The sequence below is a fragment of the Balaenoptera physalus genome (genome assembly GCF_965194825.1).
Source record: "Balaenoptera physalus genome assembly, chromosome: 13".
In the NCBI taxonomy this organism is placed as follows: domain Eukaryota; kingdom Metazoa; phylum Chordata; class Mammalia; order Artiodactyla; family Balaenopteridae; genus Balaenoptera; species Balaenoptera physalus.
The window spans coordinates 64,675,876-64,694,886 of record NC_138892.1 but is presented as its reverse complement, the minus strand read 5'-3'; the positions used below and the strand labels follow the sequence as shown (position 1 = coordinate 64,694,886).

The 19,011-nt window shown below is 58.4% G+C and overlaps 1 protein-coding gene across 12 annotated transcripts in view; it reads right to left on the bottom strand.

The window, feature by feature from the left end:
- Window positions 1–1,527: 1,527 nt before the first annotated feature.
- Window positions 1,528–19,011, bottom strand: part of NCKAP5L (NCK associated protein 5 like) — a 30,631-nt gene continuing 13,147 nt past the window's right edge. The window contains exons 2-13 of one of the 12 annotated variants that reach the window (XM_082421298.1): window positions 14,865–14,926; window positions 13,619–13,777; window positions 12,827–12,895; window positions 12,685–12,723; window positions 11,846–11,965; window positions 8,835–8,948; window positions 5,097–7,726; window positions 3,975–4,137; window positions 3,633–3,714; window positions 2,963–3,271; window positions 2,745–2,887; window positions 1,528–2,443 (exon numbers count right to left, since the gene is read on the bottom strand). In XM_082421298.1, the coding sequence (XP_082277424.1) occupies window positions 2,225–2,443; window positions 2,745–2,887; window positions 2,963–3,271; window positions 3,633–3,714; window positions 3,975–4,137; window positions 5,097–7,726; window positions 8,835–8,948; window positions 11,846–11,965; window positions 12,685–12,723; window positions 12,827–12,895; window positions 13,619–13,777; window positions 14,865–14,900 (4,083 nt within the window). In that variant the 5' untranslated portion in view covers window positions 14,901–14,926 and the 3' untranslated portion in view covers window positions 1,528–2,224. Of the gene's footprint in view, window positions 2,444–2,744; window positions 3,272–3,632; window positions 3,715–3,974; window positions 4,138–5,096; window positions 7,727–8,834; window positions 8,949–11,845; window positions 11,966–12,684; window positions 12,724–12,826; window positions 12,896–13,618; window positions 13,778–14,864; window positions 14,927–17,529; window positions 17,714–19,011 lie in introns of those variants that run through there. The other 11 variants (XM_082421300.1, XM_082421293.1, XM_082421296.1 and 8 more) reach the window with 11 other exon arrangements.

Here is a 19,011-nt window from a genome sequence, read left to right as displayed (position 1 = left end):
TTCAGAAGTGATCCAAGACCAAAAAGGGAGGAGGAGATTAAAGTCCTGGCAGAAGAGGGCAAAGTTACACACCCAAAAAGAATCACTCCCACCAGGCTCCATCACTTCTCAGCCTTGGAAAACCACTGAATGTTTTTTTTTTTTTTTGGCTGTGCCATGTGGCATGCAGGATCTTAGTTCCCCCACCAGGTATCAAACCCACGCCCCTGCACTGGGAGCACAGAGTCTTAACCACTGGACCACCAGGAAATTCCCCCATTGAATGTTTTTGAGCTTCAATGTCTTCATCTATTAAATGAATCAGGAGGCTGGCAATACGGTAGGTATTTAACAGGGAGTTCTTTCACTGCTCTCTGGACCATTCAGGGCTGGAGAGACACTGCTGGAAGGAGTTAGTATAAAGGGAGGCGTTAACAACCTCCCCGCGCATGACCGTCCTTGGGCTGGTCAGAGCACAGGACAGCATCCAGTGGTATAACCTAGTTGTGAACAGGCCCAGCACTTCTCCCTGTCCAGGCGCCCCTGACCTCAGCTTGGCAAAGCCTGTGATGTTAACAAAGACTAGGTATTCAGTACAGGGCCCCTTACCTCCATGATGAACTGTCCAGAGTCCCAGCCACAAGGCCAGGGCTGTTAAGCATTCATGATGCCCAGGTGGCCTCCAGACGGTATGTCATGGCGAGGAGGTGAGTGCAGACAACGGCAGGGGGGTTGCTCTGGACGAGTCACCCCACATCTTACAACCTGGGCCGGAAGGAGGCCTTCCTAGGCCCAACTTGACTGGTCAGTGTGAGACGGGCTGGGGCCACCTGGGTCACCTTCGGGTCATTGTCCAACTCCACGCCTAACAGGAAATCCAAGGGCTGGAGGGCGACAACCACCCACCCCATGGTCTTCTCACGTCACACGGAGAGTCCGGAACGACTCCTAGAAGCCTAGACCCTTCCACACAGCCTCATTTCTGGCCTCCCCATCCTAAAGTGAGAATTTGAGAGCCAGGGGAACGTCTGGCTGAAATCTGAGGTGGAAATAGGGGCGAGAAGCTCTGAGGAAAGCCCGAAGTCTGTGGAGAGACTAGAAGGTGGCAAGTTGGAGGCCCAGGTGTTCCTCACTTCACGACAGCGGGAGGCTGTGGACACTTACCTCTGTCCACCCCTGGGCCCCTGAGGCTCAGAGTCTGCACGTCCCACCTGACCTGGTATGTCCAGGGTTTGAGCACATGCCCATAGCCGCCCTCCCCATCTTCTTCCCTCTGAGGGGCAGCCCAGCCTTCTGCCCTGCCCAAGCCCTGGGCCAGGGGAACTGCCCCACCCCCAGGCACCGTTCCAGGTCTAAACAGACCCCACTTCCCCAACCCTTAGTTACCTTCTAGGGTGACTCCAGCCAGTGGCCCTGGTGGAGGGAGCTGCCTCACAAGGGAGCCTGGGGCAGAGTCCAGGGCCCTGGAGTCCTGCACCCCGGGGCCCACGCAGTCTCCACCTGCCTGTCCATCCCTGAGTCCTCCCACAGAATGAGCTGAGTCAGGGGCACGGAGGGGCCTCCAGGTTTTATTAGGGATACGGCAGAAGCAGAGGCTGGAAGCAGAGCAGCCGCGTTTTTAACAACAGATAAATTAACCGCAGTGCGGGGATGGTGGGGGTGGGTGGCGCGGGCGGGTGGAGATTGGGCCAGGTGCTTTAATATATAAAAAAAAAAAAAACAACAAAAAAGACAGACAAATGGGCCCCAAAGACATGGGGCAGGAGAGGGCAGCACCATCCAGACAGCGGGGAGGGCCGGGGCAGACGGAGAGAAGGCAACTTGACCCCTCGCCCCTGAACTCCACCAGCACGGGGCTTCTGAGGCAGGGGAGCTGCCAGGGTGGGTGGAGATGGCACGGCTGGTGGGCAGGAAGCCCAGCACCACAAGATGGCTCAGCCTGAAGTGGGAGCTGGGGGCCGGGACACAGCGGCCTTGAACCCCCCAGTCCCGCAAAGGAAGAGCCTTACTCTGGGTGAGAGAAGGGACCAAGGGTGGGGTCTCTCCCTGAGCTGAGAGCGGTCATCTCCTCCACAGCAGCGGCGGGCAGTGGCGCGTGCCGGGGACCCCCTTCACCTTCTTGTCCATCTACCTCCTTGGTCCCTTCAGGGAGGGGCCCCACGGGCCCCGAGGGGGCGGGGCGTGAGGCGAGCCGGCCCAGTCCGCGGTCTCCGACGCCAGAGCGGGGCGTGGCCGCTGCAACCGCTCAGCCCTGACTCCCGCAGGAGGACAGCGAGTCATAGAGTGAGTCACTGAGAGACTCTGAGGTCTCCAGCCCCGGGGGACCCCCACTGGCCACTCTCCCTTCCTCGCCCACGTCCGATGTGCTGGGGGTGCGGCTACCCCCAAACGCTGGGCCCTGGGGCGCAGGGGCTGGGCGGCTGGGCTCCAGGCTCCGCTTTCCGTCCACGTCCACGGGCAGGGCCTGGGGAAGGAGGGAAGGCTCGGGAGGAAACTCCTCTCACCCCTCCCCGCCTGAGAGGCTCTGCCCACCTGACGGGGGCGCTGCAGAGGAAGCAGGCTGGAGGCGCGACTGAGCACAGCCCTACAGTCCCACCAAGGTTCCAGAAGGGAGAGAAGCCCTTTCCCCAAGAGGGGTGTGAGAAGGCGGGGGGAGGGGGTGGGCTGCCCACTCAGTCCTCCTCCCGGACAGGGCTGTGCCTCACCCCACGTCATTCCCTCCTGCCCTCCACTGCTGTTCCCTTTTCCCCTTCGGCCATGCTCACCATGGGGGTCCTGGGCAGCCCCTCCAGTTGTCGGGGCGGGCATAGGAAAGGGTCAGAGGAGCCGCTGGCTGCCCTCGCGTTGGGGAAGGTCCAGTTCTTGGCCAGCTGGACAGGAGCAGGAGGGCCAGGGTCTTCACAAGGATCTATCCGGGGACAAGGGGAAGATGGGTGGTGGGTGGAGCTCCCAGAGAGGCCCACCCCCCTGCCCAGGCACTCACCGTGGGGACAGGTCTGATGGCCCCGGTGGCCCGGAGCAGCGGTGAGCAGGGCGGGGAAGGCCGGCATGCTGGGGTGCCGCCCGCTCACTAGCAGCTCCTCTATGCCAGGCACCTCACGCTCCAGTGTGTGGGCACGGCGGGGGACTTTGGTAAGGGGTGGGGGCCGAGCTGGGGGCACCCCGGCCGGGGGCTCCAGCCGTGGTGGCTTGGTCTTGGGAAGATTCTTACTGGGGGTCCCACTGCTGCCATGGTCTGGGGGCGGGAAGGTCCCAATGCCACTGTCCAGAGTTCGAGTCAAAGAGCCACAGGCTGGGGAGGGGAGGGGAAGTCAGGGATGTGAAGCTGCAGGCGGCTCAGCCCCTCTGCTTTCTTCCGGCTTTCTGCCCCTGCCCAGGTTCCACCCTTGGTCAGGGCCCCCTCCTGGCCCCACCGGCTCAGTCATCCCTGCCTGCCCTGCCCCACCTCCCCTAGTCCTGGGGAAGAGGGCAGGGCAGGTACCCTATGAGGCAGGGAGGGATTTATTCCTGTGCAGCCCCAGTGCCCACTGATGCTTGGCACCAAGATGCTATAGGGCCTGGCACCTGCTGTGGTGACAGGAAGGAGTAAAGCGAGCAGGGGGTAAGGGGCAGGTCCCAGCCTTGGCCCAGACTTGGCCCTTGACCCTGCTGACCTGTGAAATGTGAGGTGGGCACTGGCTCAGCCAGACTGTCCTCTGAGGGCATCTCTTCCCGCCTCCCCGGCTCGCTGCTTGGCTGTACAGGGTACAGGAGACCTCAGAGCCCATTCCTCCTCCACCCTAATCCCCTCCATCAGGATCCCTGGAGTATGGGTCTGAGAGTCCTGGCAACCTGCCAGCCCTCAGGAGGCCCTCTCCCCTCCCCATTCTCCTCGGAGACCAGAAAGGCATCCAGCAGCTTCCAGGCCCCAGGGAAGGGGAGCCCTCCAGGCGGTAAGAGACCTAGCAGGGCCACAGAGCCAGGCCCTCCACCCAGCCCCCGCCCCAGGAACTTACCTTCCCAGGAGGTTTCCCACAGCCCTGAAGAGGGCCCACCAGGCCATTTCGGGGCCCACAGGCCGGCCAGGGATTCTTGGGGTCAGAGGACACTGGCTGGAAATCACCATACTCAGGTTTGGGCTCCCGCCAGCTCCTGGGGGGCAGCTCCTTGCCATCCACCCTAGGGGCGGCAGTGCAGATTGCCGTGAGGGAGGCCCGGGCCCACTCACACATTCTGGCCTCCCTCCCTCCAATGGTGCTGGGCCTAGCGAGGCACCCACTGCCCCCTGCCCCTGGGGAAGGGGACATATCCCTGGTGGCTTCCCACATCAACCTCTCCTGACACCAGGAACAGGCCAAGACCCCAGGGAAAACTCCAGAGGATCAGCAGGGGCAGGGAATATGGGAGAACTCCCCCAAAGCTACCCAGGGTCAAGCCTAGAGACCTCTCCGACAATGTCTGCCGGTAGAGAGCAGACGCGGTCACATCCTGGTCCACATGTGACACACCCTGCCTACCCCAGCTGACTTTGAGCGCACTTGCTGTCCAAACCACACCCTACTTGGAGCCCGATTCCTGAGGACATTCTGCCTTACCTGGCCCAGACACAGCAACCCCAAGATGGGGTAGCCCCTTCTCTAAACCACAGCTCCCTTTGCTGAGTCTGTGGCAGGTGCCAAAGGGCAAGATGGGAAGGGAGCCCTCCTTTTTCTACAGGATAGAAAACACCGGAGGGAGAAGACCTGCATCAACCCAGTTAGGTACTAGCACTCCCTTAACTACTGCATGCTGCACCTCAGACAGGCTGCCTCATCTGACTCAAGACAATCCAAGAAAATGTGGACTGTTAACTCTTCTCAAATGAGAAACTGGGTCTCAGCAAGTTGAATGTCAGCCAGCCAGAGAGGAGGGGAGCTGGGGCACAAACCCCTTGCTCCTTGTTCGAGGCCCAAGTCTCTCCTCTGGGCCAGGCCATTAACCCTCAGGATGCTTTGGTGCCATTTCATTTGACCTCCTACACCCTTTGACCTCTGGGAAGCCCCAGGTCCTGGGAAAGGCAGTCCCAACCCCAGGGATGCCCGTGTAGGGAAAAGGGCCCCCAGCCACCAAGCCCCTGCCAGCTGGTCCCAGGCTCTCACCTGTTGAGCAGCTGCTGCATGAAGGTGTCCGCACCCTGGTACATGCCGGCCAGCTGGCCCTGCACCTGCCCCAGGCCTGCACTGGGCCCCGGCGCTGGTCCCCCGGGCCGTGGCCGGGCCCTGCTGCTCAGGTAGGCCTTCTCCTCCTCCAGTGCCCGGCGCAGGTCTTCCGCCTTAGCCATCAGCTTGGAGATGTTGAGGCTCTCAGCCTCCAGCTTCCGGGCTTCAATCTTGACCTCCTTCCGGAGTGGGGAGCCCCCGCCAGCCCCTTCCTTGCCCTTGGCGGCCTCTGTGCGGCGGTTCAGCGCTGGCAGCTTGCTCTTCTTAAGGCCGAACCAGCTGGCGATGCTGCTAGTGTTGCGGTGCTTGGCCTCGGTGCCGGGGGCCCGCTCCTGGCCCTGGAGCCGCAGCATGTTCTCCTCGATGCCCTTCATCACCTTCTCCTCAATGGCTGAGTGTGGGGCCCGCCCCTCAGGGCCTGGGCCTGGGTCGGCAGGGCCAGGCGCTGGGGGTGTGGGCTGGGCCGTAGTGCCGCCGCAGTCTGCCCAGGGTGGGCCCTTCCCCTTGTCAGGCCTGGGGGGCTCCTTGGTGGCTGGTGGGGCCACAGGTCGGGGCACCACCTTGGTGGGCGACTTAGAAGGCAGCTTTGTCGGGCTGCCGTGGGGACTCTTATTGGGCTTGCCGAGGCTGGGGGCTGAGGTTGGCACTTTGGCAGGGGTGCGGGGTACCTGGGGGCACAGGGCCCCTGCCAGCCGGCTCTTGGCCAGCTCCACTTTGGTGAGGCAGCTCCTTGGTGAGACAGGCTCCAGGTCCACCCGGGCCCCCATGGAGTGGGAAGAGTAGACTCGGGACCCAGGGTCCCCCAGGAGCCCAGATTCCTGTTGCTTCAGGCTGCTTGTGCCTAAGGCCACGGCCCCCCGCAGGGCCCCCTTGGCCTCTGGCTGCTCAGGGGGCCTGGAGGCAGAGGGCGCTGTGTCTCCAGTGCTCTCCCCTGACTTCCCTCCTCCCCGGGCCTTCTCGGTGCCAGGCCTAGCTGGCACCCCATTCTTTTCTGGGCCCTGGGGCCCCTCGGGGCCAGTCTTCAGTTTCCCCAGGGCTGCTAGTCTGTCCCGCAGAGGTGTGTAGCCAGGATCCCCATGTCGCCGGGCCGGCCCTTGGCCAGGTTTCTTGGACGAGCTGCCTGGGGTCCTGCGGCCAGGGTGGGGAGACTCCGAGCCTGCCTTGTCCAAACTCTTCTCCTGGGCACTCTCATAGGGGCAGGATTCTGGGTGGCAGGGGCTGGAGGGGACTCCAGGGCTTCTGAGGACCTCAGGGGCCCGTGGCACCTCCAGAGTTAGTTGTGGGTAGGTGGGCACCTGCAGCGGGGATGGAGGTGGCTCTGGGGAAGGCCCCCTATAGGTGCTCCGGGAAAGGTCCAGAATGTTCTCGTAGCAAGGAGACACCACTGGTCCCGGGGAAAGCGTAGTGGACAAGGCTGGCTGGGGAGGTCTGAGCTGTGCAGAATCTGGGGTTGTGGGGCAGGGTGACGGGCTGGTGGGCAGGCCCTGCGCCCCCTCTGGGGACAGGTCTCCTCCGCCCAGACCCCTGCGGGCCGGCAGTGGGGAGGGGCTGCCGTCTGAGCCACTGTTCCGACAGGGGATTCGGGAGTTCCGGGGGAGCTGGGGGCTGAGCTGGGGGCCCCCTGGGCTGGGTACCTTCTCTGAGGCTGGAGGCAGCTTTAGAAACTTGAGACCTCTGGCTGGAGAGGGCAGAAGGGGTCCTTGGGCTTCCCCGGGAGAAGGGGGGCCAATTTGGAGCTTGCTTTTCACCTGAGATGAGGAGTGGGGGTGGCCAGACCGTGAGCCCAGGGGGGCGTCCCCTGCACCCATGAACACGCTGAGGAAGGGGAGGGGCCCCTGGCCCTCTGAGGTAGCACCAAAGCCCGGCCTGTGGGCCTCCGGGGTACCCCCTCCCCAAGCTGACTTGGGGAGGCCTTTGGACTTGGACAGCTGTGGGGGCCCCTGGTCTGGGGAGGATGGCTGCCTGGGACCCGGCTGGTCCCCGCCGAGTGGGCAAGCAGCCCCGGCCAAGAAGGCCTGTAGGTAAGACTCTGTGTCCTCAAGGAGCTGGCCCAGGTTCAACTGTTTGCGGGCCAGGGCCCCGAGCAGGGTGTCAGGGCTGGGTGCCTCGCTGGGGTCACCTGCCTCATCAGAAGAGGAGGAGGAGCTGCTGCCTGGGGCACAGGGTGGCCCGGAACCGGTGCCCTGGGCCTGTGGGGAGCCCCTACTAGGGCCCCAGGGCCGCCCAGCACTGTCTTCCTCCCCTGGGCCCCCTAAGAGGCGCTCCCAGTGCAGCAGGCCTCCCAGGCTACCAGGACCTAGTAGCAGGCAGGGGGCCCAGGGAGAGGGTTCAGGCTGAGGTGGGCCACATAGCTCGCCATTGATGGGCTCTGGGGAGCCGGAACCCTCGCCTGGAGGCGGCCAGGGGGTGGCAGGTGAGCACAGAAGCAAGGGGTCAGTCTCTTCCAAGGCTCTCAGCACCTCCAGGATCTGGGCTTTCTTTCGAAGGAACGGGGATAGGGCCTCCAGCGCTGGGGGTGGGGCGGCCGGGGGTCCTGGGCCTCCTGGCCGCAGCTGCTGCTCCCAACACACCTTGGGGGAGAAATGGCATGAGGAGGAGATCGTGTGCAGGCCAGGGACCCGAGCGGGCATAACTGAGTATGCCAGGAACAGAGCTGGCCTGGTTTGTCTGTGTCCCCAAAAGGAACTGATAGCTTCTGGGATATGTTGGAAAGCTTCCTCAAGAGTCTCTGAGTCCTGGTTACCCCAAATGTCCTTCCTGGTACACCTGGGGTTGGGTGGGCACCTCCCTTTCTGTTTATCTCTGCACTACTTCCTACCAGTATTTGCGGGTTAGCAGGGCTGACCACCTACAACCCTGGAATCTATGTTTGCCCCAGGAGAGGGAGGCCTGTCCATTTCTCAGTCTCCAGAAAGAACACAGACTTAAGAAAGGGATGTGATGTGGCCAAGTCCTAAGTCAGTTGCTGCAAGCAAGCCCGGGCCTCCTCAGGTCAGGCAGCTGTCCTGCTGCGCTGATCCCCGTGGAGAAGCAGACTGGGAATGACTCCATTGCAAACCCTTTCCTGCTTCTCCCAGGCCCCTTCTTAGGCCCCGTCTAGTCTGGTACAGTGGTTAACTACATGGGCTCTGGAGCCAGATTGTACGGGTTCAAGACCCAGGTCCACTGCTTAACTAGTTATATGATTTTCAGCAAGTTATTTAATCTCTAAGCTTCATTGTATCACCTGTAAAATAGGATGGTGATTATGTTTAATCTCACAAAATAAGATAAATGAAACCAGATATGCAAAAGAATGAATAAATAATAGTTCTGGACTGGGATAAATAAATATGTGTATGATTATAAATTTAAGCCAAAAATTACCAAAAAAAAAAAGATAAATGAGATCCAGGTGTCCAGTACAGCGCCTGGCACAGACTAAGAGCTCAGGAAGTATTAACTGTGAGTCTGACTGCTGTACTATAACGCCTTTGCTCGCAAGACCAGTGGCTGGGGGTGGGGATCTGTTTTTCTTGGTACGAGGCTGACAGCTGAGGGCTCACACCCAGCCTGGACAAGAATCTGTGTGCCCGGAAGCAGCCCTTCCCCTGGGACTCATTAGGAAACAGCCGTGGAGCACCGGCTGACGAGCCCGGAGCCAGCGGAGCCACAGACCACAGTGCCCAGCGCTCCTACCTCTCTCTGCCCAGTACAGCGCCCCAGAGGCAGCGAGGTGGCCGGTCCCTCAGCGGAGCTCAGGGAGGGGGTGGCTGGTGGCTCTGAAGGCAGCTGGAGTGGGGCGAGTGGGATCTGCAGGGGAGAGGCGAGGTTAGCACAGGTGCTGTCCGTCCCAGGTCCCTACTCCCACAGGAAGCTATGGCTTCCCATCCAGGGGCAGGGAAACATTCTTCCAAGTCTGCTCCTTCGGTGACGTCTCCTGGGCCAAGGTGTGGCTCTCACCACATGGTCAGAGGAGCCTTGGGAGACCACAGCACAGGTAGACTAAAGAAGTGCAAGCCCAGGTGGCCGGGAGGTGGGACAGGGTAGGGAGATCTGGAGAAAGAGGAGTGCCCCTGGGCCAGCAGGCAGTGGCAGGCCTAACCCGGGTGTCCAGCGAGCCTCCAGGACCCTCTGCTTTTCTGAGGGGCCTCCTCCCTGATTACAGAGAGGGTGAGCCTCGAGGCCCCTTCCTGTTCTGACTACCCGTGACCCAGCATCCACAGGGTTGGCTGAGACTAACGGAAGAGGCATTTGTTACTGGGTCCTGGAAAAGAGATGGTGGGAGTTATCACTTCTGTCTCCCCTGAATGGCCTCATGTGAAATCTCTGCTCTGAGGATTACAAAAGTAGTATTATTTTTGGCTGCACCACACGGCATGTGGGGTCTTAATTCCCCAACCAGGGATCAAACCTACGCCCCCTGCAGTGGAAGAGCAGAGTCCTAACCACTTAATCATGGATCACTTCTCTCTCATTCCCCTTCTGCTAGGCATCTCGACTAGATACAAGTCAGCTTTAACTCTCCCCGTGTCATTCTCCATGGCTGTTAAATCCTGTCTCTGTGGTGTCTCTGCCTCCCCTCCAGCCTGGCCAGCTGCAGCCGCTCCTGCGGCCCACGAGCCTCACACCTCTGGCCTGGACGCTGCTCAGCATTTCAGTCTCTCTGACCTGGCTGGGTGGCTTTTCAATCTCCTGTGCACAAGGCAGCCTAAAGCATCTTTTTCTTCTTTGTCTAAAGCACCTCTGTGCTCATAGCCTCCTCTGCCTGCCCACTGCCTCCAGAGACAAGTCTGAACCCCTCTGCCGGCATTCCGGCCGGGCCTGCTGGTTCTTCCCTGATGCCATCCCCAGCTCTCTCTCACTCACTCTTTACACATCCTTTGCTCAAGTCCAGCTAAACAACTCTCGGCTCCCTAGGATTCCCTGCTCTGTTCCTTCCACAGGGAACCCCATCTCCCAGACCCCTACTGCAGTCTTTTAAAATCTCCCATCCATCAGGGCCCAGGTCTGACGTCGCCTCCTTCAAGGAACCCTCCCCATCCCATCTCTGATGGCCTCTCTGCCCCTTGGGCTCTTGGTCAGCAGTGTCACACTCTGTAGCCCTGCCTTAGTGTCTAGCAGCCCCAGCTCTCAGCGGTTACATTCGCTCTGCACAGGCCACAGCTCTGTCCAATTCCATACCTGCTGGCAAAGGCACTGCTCAGAGTGAGAGCTTAATTAGCATTTGCTCAATGGAGCTTCCACCCTAGCAAAGCACAACTTGGAAATAACATTAATAATGACAACTAGTCGCCAGTCACTGACTATCTACTACGGGCCAAGCACTAGATATTATCTCATTTAATCCTCACAACAACCTGCAATATAGGTATTTTTATCCCCATTTACAAGGGAAAAAACCTGTGGTTTGTGTGGTTAAATAATTTACCCAAGGTCACACAGCTAAGAATTAGCTAAGTTAGGGACCCAACCCAAGTTTATCTGAGGCCAAGGTTCGTGCTCTTTCCATTATGTCATGTTACTTCTGGGGAAGATAAATCTATGGTCCCAAACCCCAAAATTCCCAGTTCAAATCCCAGAATTCATTGAAGTAAAAAACAAACGATTTCAGGATGATCTACACCTCTGTTATCATCAGTCACTGAGAAGGGTATGGACCACAGGGTAAGCTTGGCTGGTGTGGGTCAGGCCTCTGGGGATTCCTGGGTCAACCCTACAGCAGGGACAGACCCAGGGCAGGGGGAGCTGCAGAGTCACTACCGCTGATTCACCCAGGTCTGCACCGGCCTGGTGAGACAGGGGCTGCAGAAAGGCCATGGTGGTGAGATGCTTCCTCTGCCAGGGGTCAGGTTTCCCAGAGAGCTGAGGGCATCCTGCTCAGGATCTGGGGGCCAAGAGCTGCCTGGTTTGCATCACAGACACACAAATTCAGACATACACACAAGGTGTTTCTCTTCTTGTCAAGGTTGGGGTGGGTTGGCGGTGGGCTGGTTGACCTCAGAACCCACCGTTCACCTCAGGTACCTGGAGCTGCTCCTGATCCACCCAGGTCTCACCCCATCCTTGGGGCTTCCTGACAGAGTGGACCCCAAGTGACAGCTTAACTGAGCCCAGGACTCATTCCCAGTAGCCTCCTGCTTCTCCTGGGTAAGGCAGGTTTCAGGGCTAGAAGCAGGGACAGCGTCTGCAGCCACGCTTGGGTCAGTGGGTGAGCACATGCAGCTAGGCATGCGCAGAGTCATCCGGGTGAAGTGCCTTTCCTGACCTCTCTGTGACACCAAGCACTGGGTGCCTTACACCCGGCCCCACCCCTGCCCCTGGCCAAGAAGAAGGCAACGCAGTGGCCAAAGGGGCCCCTTGGGAGCTCGAAATAATTGCATTTTCAGCCTCCACCCATCTGAGGGCGGAGGAAGCAAGGACCTTCTCTGTCAACAAGAAGGGATACCATCCAGCTGGGCGGGGAGCACCTGGGAGGTGGGGGAGAGCCAAGCTTAAGGGAACTCAGGAAGTTTCCCCCTCATCTAAGGCTTACATCTATCAGGCTCGGTCGGCCTGCCCTGGATGGCCACAGCCCCCAGAATGGAGGGCAATGGCTGACGGCCTACTTCTGTAGGTGTCTGGGAGAAGAGAGGGTGATGATATTGACAGGGCTGGGGGGAGGCAGGAAGCCAAGATGTGAGGAAGGAAGGAGAATCTCTTGTGCCCACCTGAGGGAGGGAGCCTGCTGTGAGCTGAAGTTTCTGCTGAAACAGGGCGCTCAGCATCTGGTTCTGCCGTTCCAGGTCAAATACCCTCTTCTTCAGCTTGATGCACTCCTCCCGCAGGTCCTGCCACCCCCCGGAGGTGGAGGAAGACAAAGAGAGGATGGTGGGGAGAGGGAGAGTGGTATGAGCACAGTCGCCTTCATCAGAGCAGTGGGCACTCCTGCTGGGCATGCCCTTCTCTTGCAACCTCCTTCTATGAGGGAGCTGACCCTGCCTATGTTTATGGCTATCACATCTTCTGGGGATGGTAAATTTTCTAACGTTTACCACCCCTGGTCAGAGGTAATTCCGTTCCATTTGGCAACTTTCACAATCCTGGAGCCAATCCCCTGCCTCTTAGAAAGCACATGTCAAAGAAGGGCCCATATAAGGCAGAGGAAGACCTGGGGGTCAGAGTGGCCCACATGTCAAGAAATTACCCACACTACTTGAGTAAACATTTAGATGTCACCTTATGCTTACAACATCAACACTGCTATCAGGGCTATCGAAACATGGAGAAACTAGCTGGGCCCAGGATAACAGAAGGATTCAAGCCCAAATCAAAGTTACCATAGCTCAGAGACTTGGCCTTACCTAGCCAGGTAGAACAGTATGGACTGTCCAAGACAGAGAAAGGGGACTTCACTGGAGGACCAAGACGCCATTTCCACCCTCCTCTATTCCCTATCTAAGCAGGTACAGGGGTCCACAGGAAGGACCTCCCCTGCTGTACCCAGGGCCTCCTCCCAGGGCGTCTGGGCTCAGGGCAGAGGGTGAGAACATCTCTTGTGGCCTTTTACCTTTTGGTTCAGCAGCGCCTGCACCACATGGTTGGCAACCTGGGGACAGAAAGGCAGAGCTGAGGAAGAGCTGTCAGCCAACCCAGCCTCTGCCTGGAATCGACAAGCTATCCTCCCCGTGGGGAGCATCAGTTCCACAAACCTCGTCCAGACAGCGCTCGTACGTCTCCCGCTGGTTTTCATTGGCCTGGGCGAGTGCCGAGTTCTCTGCCTGCAGGAAGGAGGAGGAGGGCAAATAGGAGGCTAAGGGATCATTCTTCCCCCGGGCAAGTCCCTCTTGGGGAAGGGGAGGCAAGGAGTCTACTAGCTCTACCCCTGCCCCAGCTCTTGGCTCTGGTCTGATTCTGCCAGGGGGAGGCATGCAGCCCCAGGGCATGAAGAAGGCAGAGCTGAGATGGCTGGTTTTTTGTTACCCCAACTTCAGTCAGTGAGGCTGCAGGGGCTGGGGAGACACAGCAACCAGGAGGACCGAAGGTGGGAGGTGCCAAAAGTAACCCTTATTTCCCTGGGGAGAGGGCAGAGGAGCCTGGAGGGAGGAGGGCAGGGTCTTAGGAATGTGGTAAAAAGCCTAGTTTAAGGATCCATGTCTTTGTCCCTCACCTCCTGAGACCCTTCTTTCTGTGGCCTCTGCGGCCACCCCCTTCCTAGAGCAGGGGCATGAAAGCAGGGGAGAAGAGGGGTAAAGAAGGGAGACATTCAGGGGGTTAGGATGGCCCCACCCTTGCGCACGCCTCTTGTCCTGAGCTGGCACACAGGCTGCAGAACGAAGAGCAAGGAAAGGGGTTCTCACAGAGGGGCTCTGCTAGAGAAACGTTCAGCTCTGCTCCAGCCTGGCAAAGCGGCCTGAGAGGAAGGTCCCCCCACACCCCAGAACCCACCCAAGCGCCCCAGGACTCTGGCCAGCACTGCTGCCCCCCGCCGCCCCGTGGCCCACCTCCAGCTCCCGCAGCCGGTGCAGGAGCTCCTGGCAGGTGCCCGGCTCCACGCTGCCCTCACCACCCTCTCCTGGCTTCGGGTTTCCAGGGCTCCCGGCCGGCTGGTCCATGGCCTCCGACATCAGGCCCTGGGGACAAGTGAGAGAAGCCCCGGCAGGCTACTCCAGGGCACGGGGAGGTGAGCGGAGGAGGAGGAGGACAGAGACGAACGTTGTCAGTATTCTCGGAGTTTGGATCAGTGTGACCCCCGTGCCACGGACAATGTAACAACTCAGGGTCAGGCTAAGACTCCTGCTCATGGGACAGACACATAGACACACTCTTCCCATCTCAAGAACAGAGACCATTGTTTTATAAAACCCTATAATTGCTCTCGCCCTCTCACAGGTCACACAGACACTGGCCAGGAGCCAAGAAACCTGAATTCTCCACTGACGCTGGCCTCAGACTGGCGCCCGGTATCCTCTCGGGCAGAGTGGGAGGTGGCCTGCATGCCTCCAAGACTCCCTGCTTGCAGCGAGGCCCCGGGGGACCAGCCTCTGTGCACGCTGGGCCCTCCGCAGGGGTCTCTTGACACCTACCCCCCTACCGCTTGGCCAGCTTCTTCCTATTCATTCTCCAGGGCCCCCACTCCAAGGCCGGGTCAGGTACTGCTCCCACACGGCTCTGTGACTGTCCCCCAAGACTGTCAGCTCTGCGAGGGCAGGGACACTGTCTTCACTTCACTGTCCACACTCACACTTCTTGGTGTGATACGTGGCGTATAAGAGACAGACTGACAGCTGTACAGACTAGTGTGTCACTGCCTGAGCACACAGAGCCAGGGTTCTGACCTGTATCGCATTATGTGATCCCCACCCCCCTGCCCCCAAACTGTTGCCATAGTGACTGGCTTTACCTGACTAGTCTTCACCTTCCATTTGAGTTTCAATTTCTCAGCTAGAGGAAAGTACTCATTTCCTTCCTCTGCACAAATATTGTAGAAATTTCCAGTAGATGGGAAACCCTTCCTAACATAAAAGGTTGGAGGTCCCCAGTCTACCACCAACTACTTGCCTCCCTGACCCACTGCAGCTCCCACAAAAGGGGCTTAGCACTTTTGGACCAAGGAAGAGAGGAGCTCTCGGCAGCTACCAGGCCTCTGAATGCTCTTCCCTCCCGTGGGGCACAGGGGCGGCCTCTCCCACCCCAGCCCTCCTCCTCCAGTCCCCACCACCAGCGTGCCCAGTCTCCACAGCCTCTCACCTGTCTCTGCCTTCTCACCCAGGCTGGCACACTCATACAAGCAGCCAGAATGGTCACCTTGCCTGTGGAGACACAGAGGGAGACGATGTCAGCCATGCATTCATTGGGTTCCTGCTGCCTGGCATCCTGGGCCATAGGGATAAACAAGCCAGAGAAAGCCCTGCCTTTATGAGGCTCCCATTCTATTGGGGGAGGCAGGTAATACCAGATAGACCAATGAACAGACATCAGGCTCCAAGAAGGCTCTGGAGGTGACAGCAAGGCAGAGACCTGAATGAAGGCTGGATGAAATCCTGGAATGGGAAAAGCATTCCAGGCAGAGGAAAGAGCCAGTGCAAACGTCCCCAGCTCTCAGCCAGAGGGGAATGAACAGCCACACAGCCCTTCCAAAATTCTTCTTTAATCCTCATAACCACAAAGGGAATTAAGTGCTATTGTCCACACCTATATGTGAGATGAGGAAACTGAGGCACAGGAAGCTACACCCACATACCCAGAGTGCATCCTGTGTGCTGGCACTTTCTCATGCATCATCAATCGCATCTGATTCTCTTATCGACCTTGTAAAAGGAGGGCAAGGCGGGGGTGCCAGCCTGGTCTGAAGCAGGCTCCAGAGGCAAAGGATGCTGCCCACATCATGTGGCAGGTTCACAAAGCACAGTGGACGGGCCTGGGTCCCCCCTTCCTATGCAGCCTCTCTGTACACACACGTGGTACTGTGTGCTCCGTGTAGTTAGTCCCAGTGCTCTCGGAGCTTTGCAGTTAGAGAGATCTGGGTTAGAATCTGACTCTGCAAAATCTGTTTCCTCACCTGTATAATGGGGATCAGAATACTTAGTCCAAAGGGTTGTTGGAGCATGAAGTGAGATAACGTATGTCGAGTGTCTTGCATGGACTCAATAAATGGAGGCTTTTCACGTTTTGGAGCCCACTGCTACTTCAGCGGTTCACCTGCAAGTGGACTCTTGAGTCCCAGGCCCCTCACCCTGGGGGTCTGAGCAGGAGGGTCTCCTGAAGATGTGAGGTGCTGCCCCTCTGCCCTGCCCTCAGGGGCCTCCTCCTCTCCAACCCCCTCCCTGCCAGCCCTCCAGCTGCAGGGCCAGCCCAGTCCTCATTCTTCTCTGCCTGATACCCTAGAAAGAGAAAGGGTAACAGCAGAAAGGGAGAATGCTCCTTTCTGGGTTGGGTGGGGGAGGGAGAGAGAACAAGCATGTGTGCACAATAATGGAAAGGGGGCTTCTGAAAACCAGAATAAAAGGAAAAACTGTGTAATGCTTATTTTTAACACTCTGCCACAATCTGAAGTCCTTTGTTATTTTAACGTCATAAAAATGTATCAAGTATAACTTCATTTTGCTCGCAACATTATCATGCTTGATATATTTAGAAATGGACAGGCCTCAAAAGAAACGAAAAAAATTCAGGAAAAATCCTCCTTCCCACATACACAAATAGGGGTTAAAACTAAAAAAGGCCTCGGGTTACCTCCACCATTGGACCAGTTCCAGGCCACCCCACATCACCCACCTCTGGGCCATCATCCTCTTGCCAGGCAGAGGCTCCCACTGCTCTAGGAGAGGCCTGTCCCCACAGATCACCAGCGTCCCCTCAGCCCCCTCACCACTTAGTTCCCCAGTGGACACCTCCAGGAATAGAGGGGCTGGGGTGGGGAGTGTGAAAAAAACCAGGGGGATGAAGGAGGGGAGTAGGATGAACAGGGCAGTGTCTGGAGGCCAGAAAAGGGAAAGATAAAACAGTAGAAACCTCGAGTCTTTTTCTTCACACAACAAAAACCAAACTAAGGTGAAGGTGGTTTAGGAGGGTATCTTTTCCTAAAATAAAATTAAAAAAAATAAAAATAAAAAAGCATCCAGCTTAGGCATGAGGCCCAGACTGCGAGGGCTGGCTGTGGAGTAGGTAGGTATATGTGGCTTCGCGTGTTGAGGAGGGCAGGGACCCAACACACCCCACAAAGCCAACTACTGCCACCCTCCTGATCTGAGCCCCTGGGGATCCCAGGGCAGGGAGGCCTGAGTCCCACTGTGACCTAGGGGAGACCCTCCAAGGGACAAGCCCCCTAAGCGCAACAGCTCGGTCATGGGGGTCGGTCTCCGTATCCTGAGCAGGGCCTGGGAGAGGCTCCGGAAATGTCGGCTGAAGGCAGGCTGTGACTCAGCCCCACCTTGGGGAGAAGTTTTCTGCCCTCTGCCAAAGTGGTCCGGCCAACTCAGGGCGACGGGTTTTCTCTGTGTCTGCAGGGCCACAGGCAGAGGGCAGGCAGGAAGCTGTCAGCCTGGGATGCTGAGTCACTCGGAAGAGGCCTGCATTTAAACTTGGCGCTGGGGAGACACGCACGCTGTGAGCAGGGTGAGTTTGAGCTCAAGATTTCTATGGTGAAAAGAAAACTTCCTGCGCCTTTACCCTCCTCTAGGGAACATTAAGATCGAGAGAGATAATACCACCTCTAGCTCCCAATCTGAGCCCAATTCGGAATTTGGCCCTTCGGAGTCTGGGTTTTCGACTCAAATCTCATGAGAAAAAACAAAAACAAAAACAAAAAAACTCAGGTCGGTTCCCCAGGGGCTGTCCCTGCAGGGTCAGTGGGACCCACCTCCCCAGGGCCGAGCATCCTCGTCCTCCCTCAGGCCCCACAGCTGCTACTCACAGCTTCTGTGCTCAGCCCACCTGGGGCCCAGGAAAAGCCCTGGCCCGGGTTTTTCAGGATGGCCCTGGTTTCAGGCTTTCCTCTGGTGGTCCCACACCATATCCCACATGGTGGATGTAGGTCTGGAACACATGATGCTGGCCAGGATGGGTAGGGATGGAGCTGCAGTGGGTGGGAGCTCGAGCTTGAATGGGAGGCTTCTCCCGCCAGAACTGCCAACGGGCAACCCCGCCCCCGCAAAAGCCTGATTCAGAGGGAGGTGACCTCAGTGCCGAGGGGAGGGAGGGGGAGGAAGGGAGGAAGAGCAGAGCCTCTCTGGCCCTCCTTCAGAGACAGGGAAGGGGGAACAGCTGCTCAGGGGGTTTCTGGGTAACCCGGGGATGAGGTGGGTGCAGCCCCATCCCTGAGTGAATCTGGGTGACCACTATCTCTTCAGCCTAGTCACTCATGGAAGGCCCCCCCAGCCCCAAAAGATGGGACTGTCCTGGCCTTTCAGTCAGCCAGATCAAAGGCGTAGACTCTGCAGCTCCCACCCCCTCCCCAGCCCGGGCACCCGCAAGACCCCTCCCTAAACTCAGAGTCCAGGCCTGGGAGGAAGGGGCCAGAGAGATGGCAGCAAGCCTGTCCTCCAGGCTCCCTTACCCTGGCCCTTAGCCAAGGCCTTTGGGCCCTGATGAGCCCCTCACTCACCAGCTGTTCCCCCCGGAGTCCTCTAGGGAAAAAAGCAAGGGGCCAGGAGGTGGGGGAGGGGTGGGCAGCTGTGGGAAGGCAGAGATGGAGCTCACTTTAATAACAGAATCATCCGTAACACAACCATTTCCCCTCTGCTCCCCCCATCCCCCAGCTGCTTTCTGAAATCCCAGTCACACCCAAAAGTCTACTTGTAAACAGCCACTTCTTCACCCACAGCAAACACTCCTTTCCAGACTAGATCAGCCCTGCACTGCCCTGGGGTGTGGGGAGGAAAATGAGGACTGAGGCCCCAGGGCATTCCTAGCCTGAAAGTGGCCACCTTAATCTGGCCTAAAGCATCTTTTAGCCCTAAGTATTCCAACTGGTCTCCTCCCCCCCTCAGGGAAAGAGGCAGACAAGAATTTCCTTTCCTCCTCCTGACAACTGGCCCCAAGACACAATAGCCCTTCTGAGAGGCAAGTGTCCGTGGGGAAGGGGCCCACTGCACCCCTCCTCCAACTTCCTCTTCACAGGCACTCCAAGAACCTACAGACCATGGTATAGGTTCTTACAAACTGACAGTAGGCCAGTCCCCTGCCTTTCCAGGCAGGGCAGGAGGAAGGGCAGTAGTGTTATGAGCTCAAAAGGCTTATAGATTTCAATACCCTTTATCTCTCCTCCCCCAGATCCTCAACGTTCCCTGTTCACAGCATAACCCAACAATAAAAGCAACTGCTGGGGGTGGGGAGAGGGAAGGGGCTCGGACAGACACAATGGGTTTATTTATAGGGCCACACACCAGGGGTTCTG